This window comes from Stegodyphus dumicola, chromosome 3 (genome assembly GCF_044657685.1).
Source record: "Stegodyphus dumicola isolate Sdum_Otavi_A_Nest chromosome 3, ASM4465768v1".
Taxonomy (NCBI): domain Eukaryota; kingdom Metazoa; phylum Arthropoda; class Arachnida; order Araneae; family Eresidae; genus Stegodyphus; species Stegodyphus dumicola.
The window spans coordinates 94,575,673-94,591,287 of NC_140770.1; the positions used below are offsets into that span (position 1 = coordinate 94,575,673).

A 15,615-nucleotide genomic window follows, 5' to 3' on the forward strand; every position below is an offset into this window, starting at 1 on the left:
TTATAACAAGCTACGTGATTAGCGTAGTGATTAATGTTGCTGACTGCCACATCGTTGATCTTTCAGAAGGAGAACTTTCATCTGATTGGTTGATCTCTACCCGGGACACAGCTGCAGCTGAAACATTTTTGGCGAGGTTTAAAAAACTCCCGTGTAGCCGGTACATCGTTTCCGTAACTAGGCGGAGTTTTTTTCTAGAAATCCTTCCGTTTAAACTAAGGCTACCAGATTCTCATTTCTCAGAAAAGTCTCGTCTAGCAGGGACCGTCGCTAGATGTGATAACCCCTTTATACTGCTTCTGATTCGCCTGCCGATGATCCTAGCATTGCCCTGCTCATGATTATCTTCTTTCCGATCAGCAGATTGAGCTACATGTGCCACCCGCTTCCAATTCTCGCCGATGTTTTCTGCTTTATGGAGGATTAAATGTCCTCACTTTATTAATTATTTCTGTGTCTTCTTTGGGAAATTCAGTTAAGGAACTTAGCTTTCGTCATGCCCTTTGGGGACTCTCTAAGGAGCTGGTAAGTGTTATTTTATAGCTATATGCTAGCATAACAACTAGTTCCAAGTTCCACCCGTCATGTTTTCGCCTACCTAACCGCTCTTCTGCAGTTTTTCGTCTATTGTCCTAAAAGTATAATTTCGTTTTTGTAAAATTATGGGGTTCAGATTGTAGCCATTGTGCCACGTGATTTCTGCATAATATGATTCCAAGGCATTGTTTACGTCTGAAAAATTAAATGCTGTTTTAACCATCAAATTAGCTGGAATCTTCCCTCCAGTCATCTACTACACAACAGTTTCCACCTGTCTTCTGATGTGTGAGAGTTTGCCCACTCTGGCCGAGAGTGGAAGATAACTGATGAATTTTCGATTAAATTCTTTCATCGTATGATTCCCAAAGTATTACATCTATATTAAAACCTAATTAATACATCAAAATCAAAACACTAGCAAATTCTAATATAATATTCAATTTGGAATAATGAATTAGCGTAAGAAAAATTCCTAATGCAGGTAACCTTTACAAAAAACAAACCATATTAGAGCTGTAAGAAAATCCCAGTAAAGCAGTGGAAAACAAATTTGTACACAAATTACCTCAAGAAGTATTAAAAAAAAAGCAAAAGAATTTTGCATCTCCTGGCACAAGAAAATTTAAAATTTAGCAATATACAATAAATGTGTATCCATCAGTCAAACCTCAAACGGCTGGAAACGAAATGGCACATTGCCCAAATTTAATTTTCTTATGTTAAAGTGATCAAATTGTTTTGAAACCAGAGCCGAATAAGATGCTTCTGTGACTGCATTTAAAAACGAGAAAGTAAGGAAAAATTACTTTGATTAAATTATAATTTTATCCTTTCTAACAGTTAATTCTCTCAGCCTTTTTTGGGTGTTTTCCTTGGAAAACACCCAAATAATTTAGGTTAGGAATAATTTAGGTTTGGGAAATTAGCTTATATCCATGTTACGCATAGGAAAAATTACTCAAACGTCCAACCCGTTCGTCAGGATTCGAACCCGCTTTAAACTACCAGTATTCAGCGACTTTACTGCTCGGCCTCTGGAAGTTCACCACATAAGCAGACTACCAAAGTTCCAAATGATTTCCATACTCCGTTGAGAAACGTGGTCTTAGAGAATATTGTTATCGGTGATTTGCATTGCCAATTTTTGTTTATATTGTTTATTTAAGTTTTCAGATGTGCTGTAGAATCATCTATCAATAAATTGATGAGATTTGCAGTGAATTGGCAGAGTTTCGAACTACTGACCTCCCGAATACACGTCGAGCGTGCTTCCAGTTACGCAACGAAGGCATGCGGAAAAAAGGGAGAAAATACCTTATATACTGTCCCTTTTAAAGGGCAACTGCAGATTTGGGGACCCAGTGCCAAATCCTAGTGGTGGCGTATTATCGTTCACTACCTTTTAGTTAGGGCGCCACTTGTAGAACCCTTTTAGAATTTTTCGAAGCTAGATTCTAAAAGGAAATCGAAGAAATCTGCAATGCCGTTCCAGGGATTCGAACTCCGAATACGCTTCGGGCATTCTTCCAGTTACACGGCGAAGGCATGCAGAAAGGGGGAAGAAAATTCCTTATACTACTATTCACATTTAGACGTGATCGCAATTGGAAAGGTCAATCAGTAGAGATATTATCGAAATAATGCCTTGTTTTTGCAAATCTTTCTTTAAAGTAGAATTCAGTTAACAATATTACAGATTTGAACGAAACATCGCTCTTGATGGAAAAATATCTCACTACATTTCGCTCAAATTTAATATCATACTCGAACAACTGTTTAAATCTTCGTATTGTATCATATTTTTTAAGTACGGTATTCCATTGAATAATTCGTTATTAGTAAATCGTTCTTCGTCAAAATACTTTCTTTCGGAAGTTACATTTCTACATCTCACAGTATTTTAAAAATGAGGTGATTTGTTTTAAATTCTTCAGATAATTTAATTCCACTCTCAATTTTCCAAAGCACTATCCGGGATACTTTTGAAAATCAGGAACATAGCTTAAAGGCGAGACAGTTTATTGAAATGAGGCTCTTACCACACAATTTGAGACGTCTGATCATTCTATGCTAAAAGGAATTTTTTTCTGAAAACATGCGAATCTATAACATACGCTTTTCTGTGTTTTAACCGCAAAGTATGCACTTTAAATATAATATTGTTTAACTGTTTAAGTTATTACTCTTCGTTGCGTAATTCTCTTAAAATGATCTGGCCCACCAGCGGCTAAGCAGTAATCGCTGAAAACTGTTCCAACCTGAGCTTAATTCCTGGCGAATGGGCTAACTGCATGGCGATTTCTTTACCCTATGTGTATCTATGTACTCTATGTGTTACTAGAAGACGTACTTACAGCTACCTTCCGAAAGTCAGCACCGAACACAACATTGCAATGGCTACTCTCACGCCTTATATTACGGGACACGGCCCATTCCCGACCTACTTCAATAGACATGGCATAACAATCACGGACAAATGCGTCTGCGGAGCCGATGGCTCTCCAGATCATTATGTTTTTGAATGCCATCTGACAGCAGGATATCACCTCCCTCTTCCCATCAACAACAGAGAAGCTTATCACCGTTTCCTTATAAAGCACAAAGCGGCAGTAAATACAATCTGTAAAGTTGTCAACAAGCTCAAGGGAATGGGCCAAGATTTATGCTCTCCTCATTAACCAAAATTCGCAAGGCATGATACACTAACTAAATCAGCACCTAGTTCCACATTCGTAGACACATAAGTCTACTCATAAAATTTACATAAATCCCTATTACAGACACTTATCAAATAATGTACAGTCAAATGTTTCCAGCATGTATTTAACGTTTCCTCTTCTGCATATGCATAATGTTTTTTAACCTATGAGCCTGTATTTTAATTCGATTATTTTGTAACTGTATTTTTCTATTTTTGTTTTAATTTGTATTTTTATTTGAATTTTATTATGAATATGCATAATTACCATAGCAAATAACAACAACAAATGTCAAAAGCGTAAAACAAATGCAATCCGCCCTTGTATGGCCATGTAAATGCTCTTGTTAACATCTAAAAAGCTTCCGAGGCGGCCTCTTGAGGCCTCAGGGAGTTGTTTCTGGTTAGTGGAGGGCGCGAGACACATGCCTGTCAACCCTACATGTATCGTGTATACGAACCACTTTCCCTTAGAAAATCCTCCACAAAGACATCGCTCCTCTTAGGGAGATAACCTTCGAGTGCTTTGCCGTAATCAAATAAACGAAATGAATCTTAAACTGATCTTATTGCACTAAAATTGTAATAATCGTAATCTGAGTATCATAAAGCTATTCCGAGACACTCAAAAATTTACATAAACAAAATAATGTACCTTATTACTAGAAATTAGATGAATCCTAAGTTTTCTCGAATCCATATCCTAAAAAGCTTCTAAATCTCTCGAATATTTCGTATCTCAAGCTCTTTGGATGCTTCATATAAAACTAATAATATCAAAAAGAATAAAAGTTTACTTAACATTAAAAGATTCTAATTAAATGAAAAATTTGAAATTTACATTACTGATGAACAAATTCAACAGATTGTTTTTAATATATGATTTGCATCAAGAAGATAAAATCAAATTTAACAACTGAAGTATTTCGCTAAAACCTTTCATCTAGAGTTCATTTTCTTATTTTTTAACTACAAAATGTATTTGAACAGCGGCCTAAATTTTTTTATCATTTTCTGTATTTTTTTCTAAATTAAAGTAAGTGTAGAGGGGAAGGATTATTTAAAGAGTTAACATAAATAAATAATAAATGTAAAATGCGATAGTCTGTTTAGACAAGGCCTACCATTGGCCCGTGGTGGCGAAGTCGCTAAACACTGATAGTGTGCTCCGAGTTCGAGTTTCGGTGACGGGTCGGCTGCATAGAAATTTTTATGGTTTTCCCCCATGAACGTGATACGAGCCAGTTTCCTTTAAAAAGTCTTCCACGAAGTCATTCCTCCTCGTAAGTAGGTAGTCCTCGAGTTGCTTTGCCTTAAGCAGTGAACCAAAATTTTAAAAACTCAAGTTTTTGTTTTCAGAATTCATTAATGCACATATGCAATGTGGCACGCAAAGCCACTACCCGTTTTATATTATGACGCAGATAACGCGATAGTAACATCAGTTGCGGTTATTTTTAAATATCGCTTCTTTTGTACTTCATGATTTTTAGATTTAAAATGTCCAACAATGTGTTTTATTAAGATTTGAAAGATTTGAACGACAACAAAACTGCGATGGCACGAGTTTTCAGGTGTGGAATCTTTTTCAAGATTTCAGAGATATGAAAATTGAAATTTCCCATCCATGCTTATTGAGAATATAGTACCATTTATTTTTATCTGTTTTCTTACGTCAATTGATATCTTCATTGTGATAAACTATAATCGCGTTTGTAGCAACAGTAACATGTCAAAATTTTTCTGTTTCTTTTCAGACAGCAATGCTGATCTTTCGACCGAATGTCCTGCTGTTGATCCTCCTGAAAATGGAAAACTACAATATGGTACATTTGAAGGCAGTGATATTTATATAGTAATTTGTAATGCCGGTTTCATTGTGAACGGTAGTTCTGTTGTAAAATGCGTTGAAGGAGAATGGGAAAATACGCCACCGAAATGTGAAGAGATTAAAGAATGTAAGTCAAATTCTTAAAATAGTTTCGTTTGAAAATATAGATTTAAGTCATTAGATTCGTATTGTTAAATATAAATATGAAGTTTTGGTATATATATAAATATATATAGAAGTTTATACAGATAATAATATTAATATTATTTCCTTACATTAAATCAAACAGGTAACGCTTGTAAATATTTAAATAGCTTTTGACAGGTTATGCAAACTCATGAATTAAATTTATGAAATAAATCAAATAAAATAGACTTTTAGGTTACATAGTTTTGATTATACGATAACCACTTTTAAAAATATATAAAATGTTCTACGAGAATCTTTACCAGGAAGGAAAGGAAACCGCACATTTAATTTACTGTATATATAAAGTATACTGGGAGGAAGAAGTTATTAAATTTGCAAGTGGTTTGCAGTACACAGGTGCTAAATTCAATATACAGAGCTGCCACTTCTATCAGCAACAACGGCTGGGCATCGGATTGAACTGAGCTTCGATGACAGAGCGAGTGGTGACGTGGCACTCTCTCGGCAACACATGAGCAGATGTTCTCCATGGATGAGAGATGTGAAAAACGTGCTGAGTAGGACAACAGACGAACATATATTGAGGAAAGTCAGGAGAACGCGGGCAAAAAAGGCTTGTGCATTGTTTTGTTGAAAATGGCGTCTCTCAGGCTTCGAGGATAAGGCATAGGCACGAGTCAAAAATGTAACGCCGACTATCCACATTACCGGCTATGATAATTAGTAACCAGAATGTATACCCAAAGGCATCCCACACCAGCACGCCTCATGCGGGCTCGTAATACGATGACGAATGCAAACCGGCGAAGATCGTTCATCTCGATGCCTTCCACGTACGGGTATGTCCTTCATGATGCTGTAAGCAGAACAGGGATTCATCTCAAAAACCAACGGGATACCACTCCTGCGTGCTGTCTTCCGTTGCACTGCTGTAAGCGCCTGTCTCTGCTGGCCCTCCTTGACTCATCGATGTCATAATCGCTTAACACTCATGAGAGCCCGATCAATACGAGCAGTAATGTCTCGGAACGATAAAACGTAACCCCGATAAGCCATTATTGTGCGACGGTCGAATTCCAAAACATGTTGGTAAGAGTTGAAGCATAACATGCCCTCTACCCATACAGCCAAAGTTAAAATGCGATCTCTAAATCCTCCAAGTTCCTCTTATTGCCGCGATTAGCATGTAATTTTTTACATACTGTGTTCCGGCAGTCATGAAATGGGGTGGCTACTAAGAGCGCTGGAGTTGTTGTAATGCTTCAACTGGGCGGTGAATGAAAGTTGAAGTGAAGAAGGGGGTATGACCAAGACACGTGAGCAACAAGATGATAATTTCTAAATCCTGTTGTTCAGTCTTCCCATTTATACCTAATGTAGACAGCGTTACTCGCACCTCCATCTGACGTTTTTTGCATGTTGCCTTCATGATATAGTAATTTTAAATGGGGAGTAGGGTGTATTTTGCATGAGGGAAGTTTCCGTTAAAGGAAAGCTCTCTTAATATAAAACTGTTGTCAGAATGACATGATTTATATTGTTTCTATCGAAATAGAAGATATTTATTTAAAAGTCGTGTAAGAACTAAGAAAACCATACTTTTGATTTATTTTTTATGGAACTTTAACCAGGTATTAAAAAGATACTCGTATTTAGCTGTATTGCCCCTTATAAAATCTCTTTACGTACGTATAGCAGTTTATCTGTCTACCTTTCCTTCTCTCTCTCTCTCTCCCTCCCGCTCTCTCTTTCTGTCTCACTATATTTATATATAATGAATATAAATTAAAATTAAATGTTCAATTTAAAGTGTAAAATTTTGTAGAAATTCCAAAAATGTTTGTTAAATTAATTATGCATTAAAGCAACAATAATCAAAATTTAAGTAATAAATATAAATTACGACTTTAAAAAAAGAAAATAAGCATAATAAATGTAGATTATGATATGGCAACATGTAAAACTGAAAGCTCTGACCTAAAATAAAAAAATATGATACTTTAAAAATGAAATTTAATAAAAATTATATTTAAGATGAAATTCAATTTAAATAAATATTTAAAAAATTTGTGGCGTTCCTCCCTTTTATCTAACAACTAAATGTGGAGGAACCTAGTGAACAGCTAAGAGAATAATTGCTTAAGTTCAGTAACAGAAACATAAAGCTCGAGAAGGGTTAATTAAGAAGGGCCCGTGATACGGCCGAGCTTAGAGAGATGTGGCCAAAACGCAAACGCGCGCTAGTCAGAAATTCTGATTCTCTCTCTCCCGAAGTCAGTGGAACGTCGACTGAAATATTACTCCTACTCATTTGCATTAAACGCGATTCTTCCGTGTATTTTGAATTCCCCCTTACTGCGCAGATACTATATACTTACAAACATCCGTGCCTTCTCCGGCATAAGAATACGGGCCCATCGGTCCGACAATCAATGTCACTTACCACTACACCGGGTTGAAGGCATGACGAACACCACAGCAATTTTTAGATATCATTCTGAGATTTCTGTGTATCGTTTGATTAGTTTGCAGCACACCATCACTTATTTTCGAGGATAATGGCTTTCCTTGCTGATCAGCATCATTCAAACCTAAGCAATAATGTGCCAATTGCTAGCACGGTATCCGCCGAAAAGTTCGCGAACAAAAACGTCGAGGAGAAAACAACGCAAGGCGAAAATGTCGGGGTACAAAACATCGTGGAAGAAAATAAAGCAAAGAGAAAACATCCCAGTTCTAAAACATCATGGTACAAAATATCGTCGTCGAAAATAAAGCACTTAAAAAAATTCGTAGTTTGAAAACATCGCTGTTGAAAATATTCAGGTAAAAAATAAAATATCTGTAAATCATCGTATAACGATAACATCGCAGGCAAGCGTTTTTAAGACATGCTTTAATAATTGTAAAAGGATACTCGCATAAGGATTTGTGAGCGCAAGATGGAAAGAAGGATAATTTTTACTTTGTTATTTTTTATTAACTAATAAATATTTGCTGAAAATGTAATATGGAAACGTAAGCATGGAAAATTAATGCAACTTATAGCACTTAACAGAATTTTAAACTCACATAGTTAACTAACAAAGCTCATTAATAATTTTTTATATGAAGTTTTACTGGTAATTTTTATGAAAAGTATAATCTAAAAAAGAATAGAAAAAGAAAGATAACTGCATGACCTTATCTAATGATAAGCTGCATAAGTTAATTATGAAATTATTTTCTTCACTTTTGTTAATCTGATACTCATATGGTGAAAATTATCTTTTTTTTTCTTTAATTTATTACTTAATATAAAATATAAAAGTAAAAATTATCCTTCTTTCCATCTTGCGCTCACAAATCATTATTCGAATATCCGTTTATTATTCAAATATCCGTTATTAAAGCATTAAAAACGCATGTCTGCGATGTTATCGTCATGCGATGATTTGTATGCACTTTATTTTTTACCACGATATTTTGGACGATGATGTTTTTAAACTGCTAAGTTTTTGAATCGCGTTATTTTCGACGACGATATTTTGTACCAAGATGTTTTAGAACTGCGATGTCTTCTCTTGCTTTCTTTTTTCCCACGACGTTTTCGCCGTGCGTTGTTTTCTTCGCGACGTTTTCGTCCGTGATATTTTTGCCGCGAACTTTTCGACTGTAACCGCTAGCACTGTATGATTTTGGATGGACGTTATAATGAATATGCTTCAGTTTCATTTGAACAGAATTAAAACGTGTTATCCACAAAAATCTCATATTCCTTATGTTTCAACCTCAAAAGAATTTCCAGCTAAAAAGCATGTTGCTTTTTTCAAAGAATGTCTTTCTTATATCTACTACAATTGCTTCCATAAGAAAACTGAAATAAGTTTTATTCTGAGCTTTCGCTGCTCTTGTTGCACAGTTCTTGATATAACTTACACTTTGAGCTACACTCGTGTTTATGTTTAGACCTAAATTTTATGCACACCTGCGCAAAATTTAGCCTACCTGCCGGTTTACTGGGTAGTGACGCTGATTGCTGTACCAATGGCTCAGGTTCGAATTGTAAGTGTAGTGTGTCTGTTCGACAAGGGGGTACTGAAAGTACACGGCGAACTTAAAGTCCTCTCTGGAGTTTGGTGCTAGAGGAAAAGGGGTGGGAGGCTTTCGGACTGCTTCCCTGAGTATTCTCCCAAGGAAGAACTGCAGTATTAGTGCGGCGGAATTACACCTGAACAACAACAGTGAATGTCTAGTGTCGCACTCTCTTGTACCTGTGCGTGTCCAAAATTAAAGATAAAGCGATAAAATTGAGTAGAAAGAAGAGTATTTATCGGAATTCATTAAAACTTTCAGAATTTATGGGGTGTAATAAAAAATACGCGTGTTAGGAAATGCAAAAGAAAAAAAAAACAATGAATAATTTAGCAATGAAAAATAGGCAAAAATCTAGGACTTTTGGTATCAAAAAAGATCACTGCTGGAGATAAGGAATGGGATTACTGCTGCTGGAAAAACGTACCCTACATCGTCAACTGAAACAAACATAAAATCGTCTATCATTTGGGATATTTACGTTGATTCCAGAAGACATGCTCTTGTAAAAATTCTGGTGAGAGTCATGGAGAAAAATTAAATGCTTTCCAAGTACGTTCCATGCATGCTCAAATGATCGCGTTGACCATTCTGTAAGAGGAAATATCTCCAATTCTATCTGCTTGATAAACTGGTTGAACATCTCACTTTTTATTGTCATAAAAGTGGCATTCAAACTTACTTCCTTACTTTACTTTACCCTCAACAGCGAAGCAACTGATCCACTGGGTCAATTAATATATCGGCCAAGTAGCTCCACTGATGGAACTAACCACAAAATTTCTTGCATTTCAAGTATCTAAGACTATTTCTTGTGAAGAGATTAATTAACTGATATGTTCTCAAATTTAAAAGCTTGTGAGAGCTCGTAGAGCATGCTAACTGCTGGGCGAGTAAGTAGCTCAAGTTTAATAAATGGCACAGCACGGATGAACCGTGAAGAAATCGGTTGCACTTTCATCATTTCACTTGGCTATACTAGCTATAGTGCATGATGATGTAAATGTCAGGATCAATTTGGCTATTATGTCCTGGAGAAAGGTAAAACTTTCTTTATGTGGGTTGCAGCTGTTTATTTGCCGGGCGGAATTCCCACAATGCAAAATAAACACGGTGCGATAACCCTCACCGCAAAGACCTAAGGCAGAAAAAGATGCGTGAACGTGTTGAATAAGAGGATATGATTCTTACACTGCACTGCATTTGCGTGGCACCATATGGAGTATAGTGAGGCCACCAATAGCAATGCCTGTTCAGTCTACTAAGCCCATGATACTACTAAGCCCATGTACAGACAGTTCAGTCTACTAAGCCCATGTACCTATATATCACACTGTTTATCAAAGGTGGCTCTCCATAAGGTGCACAGTACTCCATTGTATAGTTGAAGTGATTTCGATGCTAGTATAGATAGCCTCAAAGTTATCAATGGAAGACATTGATAACTTTATCTTCCATTGATAACTTTTTTGCAAAATTATCAATGGAAGACAAACCACTGTCTTCTATATACAACTTATTCTGTGTGTAGCCGTCGATAAGCGACTGGCAAAGATGCAGCTGTTTTTACACTGTCTGAATGACCAGAAGCAATTTGATGTACTGTGATTAATCTGCAGTATTGTGCTTGCAGACATAAAAAAGGGTCATCTTTAGCTGCTATGACTCCAAGCACTGGACTTCTACATATTCGTCTTAATGACACATTATTTCCATTTGCCACCAATTCTACATCGGGAAATCAACAAATTTAAGGTGCTGGAAACTTCTGAATATCTCTGGCTCCTTTTAAAATGCCGTGTTATATCTCATCACTTGATGTTATTCCTTTGTTTCATTCACTTTTAAAATTTGGCTATTTGGAATTTTTTTCAAAAGTGCACAACGCACAGGCATTGGCTGTGCATAAAACAGCCAGTTTTTTTTCCTAACAAGTTTCTTTATAAAAATTATTCATATACCAAAGTTTTTCTACAGATTAAGCATTTATTCGCCACATGCATTCGTCTAAGCATAGAATTTTTAAAACTATATGCAGTTTCTTTCTTTAAATATGATCATAATTTGTTTGCGCTTATTTCTGGACATTAACAAATTTTAAATCGATATCGTAAAAACTTCCTTTGGGGCAATAATTTAGAGAAGTTTTATTTTCAATTTTTTAATTTGTTTGCAGAAGTGTATGAAGCAATGGTTCCTGTAAGACAGAAGTTTACAGAAAAAAACGAACCATGTTATCTGAAGAATTTTTGAAAGCATCAAAATTTATTTTTGAAGAATGTTTCTCGTTTGCCTCAAAATATTTTGAACATTTTCATTAGAAATCAACACAAAGATGGTTAAATCTTATACAAATTATTAAAAATCAAGCTCATCTTTATTTCTTGAATTCATAATACTTTTACATTCATGTTTGGAGAAGATACAAAGTAAATCAAGTAATTCAATTGCCTTACTAAGGCTACTTTACAGCGATAGCGACCCCATAATTATTTAGACACTTATCAGGTTCTGTGTTGCTCCTTACTTGCTTAGGGAACATTAACTGTCCTGACTCGGAACAGGGAGCTTACTAAAGCTATGTTCAATAATTTTGGGAAGTAGACAATACACACAGGAAGGGTATACGAAACCCTTTATTTTTCTCTCTTTACAATGATTTCCGGACTTCGGAAAACAGAGACCAACCACTTGTGGTCTGAACGTAAGAATAGAAAAATATTAACTAAACTCTAACTAAACTAACTTTGGATTAATCAAACAAGTGCCTAACTCCAAGATTGGCCGTATATTAACAAAAAGCCGTATGTAGTACAGAGAACTGCTAACACTACGATAAGTTTGAAATTATCAAGAGGATTAAACCTCTGGCCTTGAAGGCAACCAGCAACCGAGTAAAACTACTATGGCAAGCGGCCTGCTTCTAGTAACTCCTTCCTCTCTCTTGCTTGGCAAAAAGCCACAACTTAAGTACTTGGCGTTCGCAAGACAAATTTGCATAAATAAATTAAAAGTTTTTAATTCTGGCCGGAAGTAGAAAATAAGAGGTGATAGTAAAGATTTAAAATAAAATAAACGTTAGTAAAACTTAGGATCCTTACACACTTAGGTCTTCCATTTGAAAAAACTCTATGCGCATAAAATTTATAATGTTCCTCGAAACTTCGTCTCGATATAAAGTCGAAGAACCTAGTGAACTAAGTAGCGAATTATCGCTGAGTTTCAGTAGTTACTACAGAAACGTTAGAAGAGTTAAAATACCCATTTATTCACTCAAAGAAATAATAACAGATGGCCCCTTCTCGGGCTTACAGGAAAGCCTCCACTTGGGCTTTTAAATCAAGAAAATAAGAAACTAATCTAATACTAAACTAAGTAGACTTAGCCAAAGCTAGACACAAATACCTAGCGTAGTTGGTATTTGTGTCTAGCATTGGCTTAAGTCAACCTAGCCGGCGATTATTAACAGGCACGTACAATACGGCCGAGGGTTATACATTCAAGAACGAAGTACCCAGAAGGCAAACATGCGCCACTAAGGACTCCAAAGCAATGTAAGTTGAACTTCCTTTAAATATAGGGTGGCCCAGAAGTCACTTTACATTTTGAAAATTCAATAACTTTTTCTTAAATAACTGTATTTAATGAATTCTTTTTTATTACAAAGCTTAGAGTGTGTAAGTTAGTTCTGACTTAGTGACGAAAGATAATGTCTCTTAAATAGCCTCCATTCTCGTCTTCACAAAGTCGAGCTCTTTCTAAACTATTCTCCATGACACTTCTTAACATCTGAGGTTGTTTGCCTTAAGTTCTTGAATAGTTCGAAGCTTATTTGCATACACTTTGTCTTTAAGATATCCCCAAAGCCAAAGTTCCGGAGCTGTCAAATCAGGAGAACGTGGAGGCCATTCAAAATCGGATTTAAGAGAGATTATCCGATCCTGAAACATTGCAGTTAACAACTGCATTGTGGCTCTAGCAGTATCTGCAGTTGCTCCATCTTGTTGCCACCAATACCCTGCCATGTTTACTAACTGAGGTTGAACAAAATTCGCTAGCATGTCTCGATATTTCTCAGCAGTAAAATTCAATTATTAAAAGTAAAATTCAATTATCTTCACTCGTTGTTCTGTTGTAAACTTATCCATGCCAAAAATTTCCAGGGATTATATTTAATTCTGAAAAGAGAAAAAGAAATGTATTAATAGAAAAAAAGTTATTTAATTTTCAAAATGTAAAGTGACTTCTGGGCCACCCTATACTTCTTCTAACTTATTTGCATTTAACGCGATTCTAAAAACTTATTCTGGTAGGGAGATTTAAGCGGGAAACAAGAATTGAAAGGAAATGGTATAAGGTATTTCTCTCAACTTCTTGGCGAGCCTTCGTGATGTAGTGGTTTGCACACTGGGCCGGTATTCCAGAGGCCCGCGGTTGTTACTTTTAATTAAAATAAGCCATACAAATTCTTATATATAGCATTTACCAATTTAATAGTTTTGAATGATAAAGAATGTTTTAATTTCTGCCTTTTATACCTCATTTTCTATTTATAGCACAGTATTGTGAAGAACCTCCTATTCCTACACATGGATCAAGGATATGCGGTGAAGCGATTTATCCTGTGGGCAAGAAATGCAAGTTTAAATGCAAAAAAACGCATTTTCTGAGAGGACCTAAAATAAGGACATGTCAAAAAAATCTTCTGTGGTCTGGTCGAAAACCTATTTGCGTTCTTAAACCAGGTACTTAATTATTTATTTTGTTAAAAATGTACTTATCGTTTAATTTTGTTCTAAATACTTTTGCACTCTGTTTAACATAAATGCACACCAGAAATATAACTCTTTAAAGAAAACTAAGAGGAAATGAAGCACTAATGTATATCAGTTCATTATTATTAGACATGTTGCACTTGTAAGACATATAACAGCTTAAACTACAAAAAGGCAGATTTCAACAAGATGTATCTATCCCTATTTCTTCAGACATATAGCGAGGTATGAAAGTTTAAGACAACAAATATTCATCTGTCTTCTCGTGATATTTTCGATTCTTCCTGTAGAGAGGTATATCGCTATTATGTGTGATTAAAAATAATTGACTTGATATTACTAACCCTCAGATTCAAAAGCATGTTCACAGAAGTCACGTATCACTTATACTCAAGAACAAGCTACACTATTCATATTTCAAGGTATATTATTTTAAACCAAACAAACCTTTTAGCAATTGAATAAAACGATATAACATTGATTTAACCATAAATCTCTAACATTTATCACCTAAATATTTTTCATTAATTATAAAAGTCAAGATTGCATGTGAATCTGCCACAGACTGGCCGTTATGTTTAGTAGTTAACATTTTCAAAAAGAAAACTAATTTGTATTTCCACAGATGAGTCATAATTATATTTAGTTTTACAGATCACTTCGCTTCTGCAATGCTTGTTATGCATTGCATCAGTAGTAAAACTCTTTACAGTAAAATTTTTAGTGTTTTGTTTTAGATAGAAACTACTAAATTTATTGTAATATCTCCCCATAATACCCAAAAGTAAATAGTCTAATGCAGGGGTAGGAAAAGCCCGCTCGCGTACCGAATGCGGTCCTTATAATTGCTTAATATGGCCGGTTATGAAATCCTGTGCAAAGATATTGTCATTTCTTTCGTATCTGATTTTATATGCAAACTACCAAAATGAACAGCACGAGTGCGTATCTGTTATTACAGTGTTATCACAGTATATATATATATATATATATGTAAGATAGAAAATACGTAAATCAAAATTATAATTTGAACGAGGGGTAACCCCGTAATTCTCCCTCTCTGTTCTAAAAATCGTAATAACTTTTCTGGACTACGTCGTTTCTAGATGAATTCCTCTTGCATGGCTTGCGTAACGCTGATGAAATAGCTAACTCAGAACCTGAACTCAAAATTTTAAGAACTGAAACCTTTTACGTCTAAAACAAAATCTTCTCTTGATCAGCCTCTGTATTGGATAACTGCCCGCTTTTAGCTTCAGCTCTCCTTCATTCAAGACGCTACTTCACTCAGTTTGTTTTGTCGTGCCACTATATCATCTAAAATGTGATACTCTATATAAAATTGTGGGGTGCGTATTGCGTCCATGATCCTGTGCAACGAAAAATATCTTTCCGATAATTAGTATCGAGCAATAAAAATTATGTTCAATTCGGTCACGTCTGTCTACCTGTCTCTCCTTCTAGTGTCATCTTTCTAAATATGCAGGAAGGTTTTCCTAGGATTATTAATGCAGAGAACCATCGTCAATCCTTTGCAGCTTTCTCCA

The 15,615-nt window shown here is 35.5% G+C and overlaps 1 protein-coding gene across 2 annotated transcripts in view; it reads left to right on the forward strand.

Moving 5' to 3' along the window:
* LOC118193581 (uncharacterized) overlaps positions 1-15,615 on the forward strand; it is a 99,075-nt gene that overhangs the window by 8,729 nt on the left and 74,731 nt on the right. For both annotated transcript variants that reach the window (XM_085813091.1, XM_085813092.1), the window contains exons 2-3: positions 4,996-5,196; positions 13,850-14,038. In XM_085813091.1, the coding sequence (XP_085669217.1) occupies positions 4,996-5,196; positions 13,850-14,038 (390 nt within the window). The remainder of the gene's footprint in view (positions 1-4,995; positions 5,197-13,849; positions 14,039-15,615) is intronic.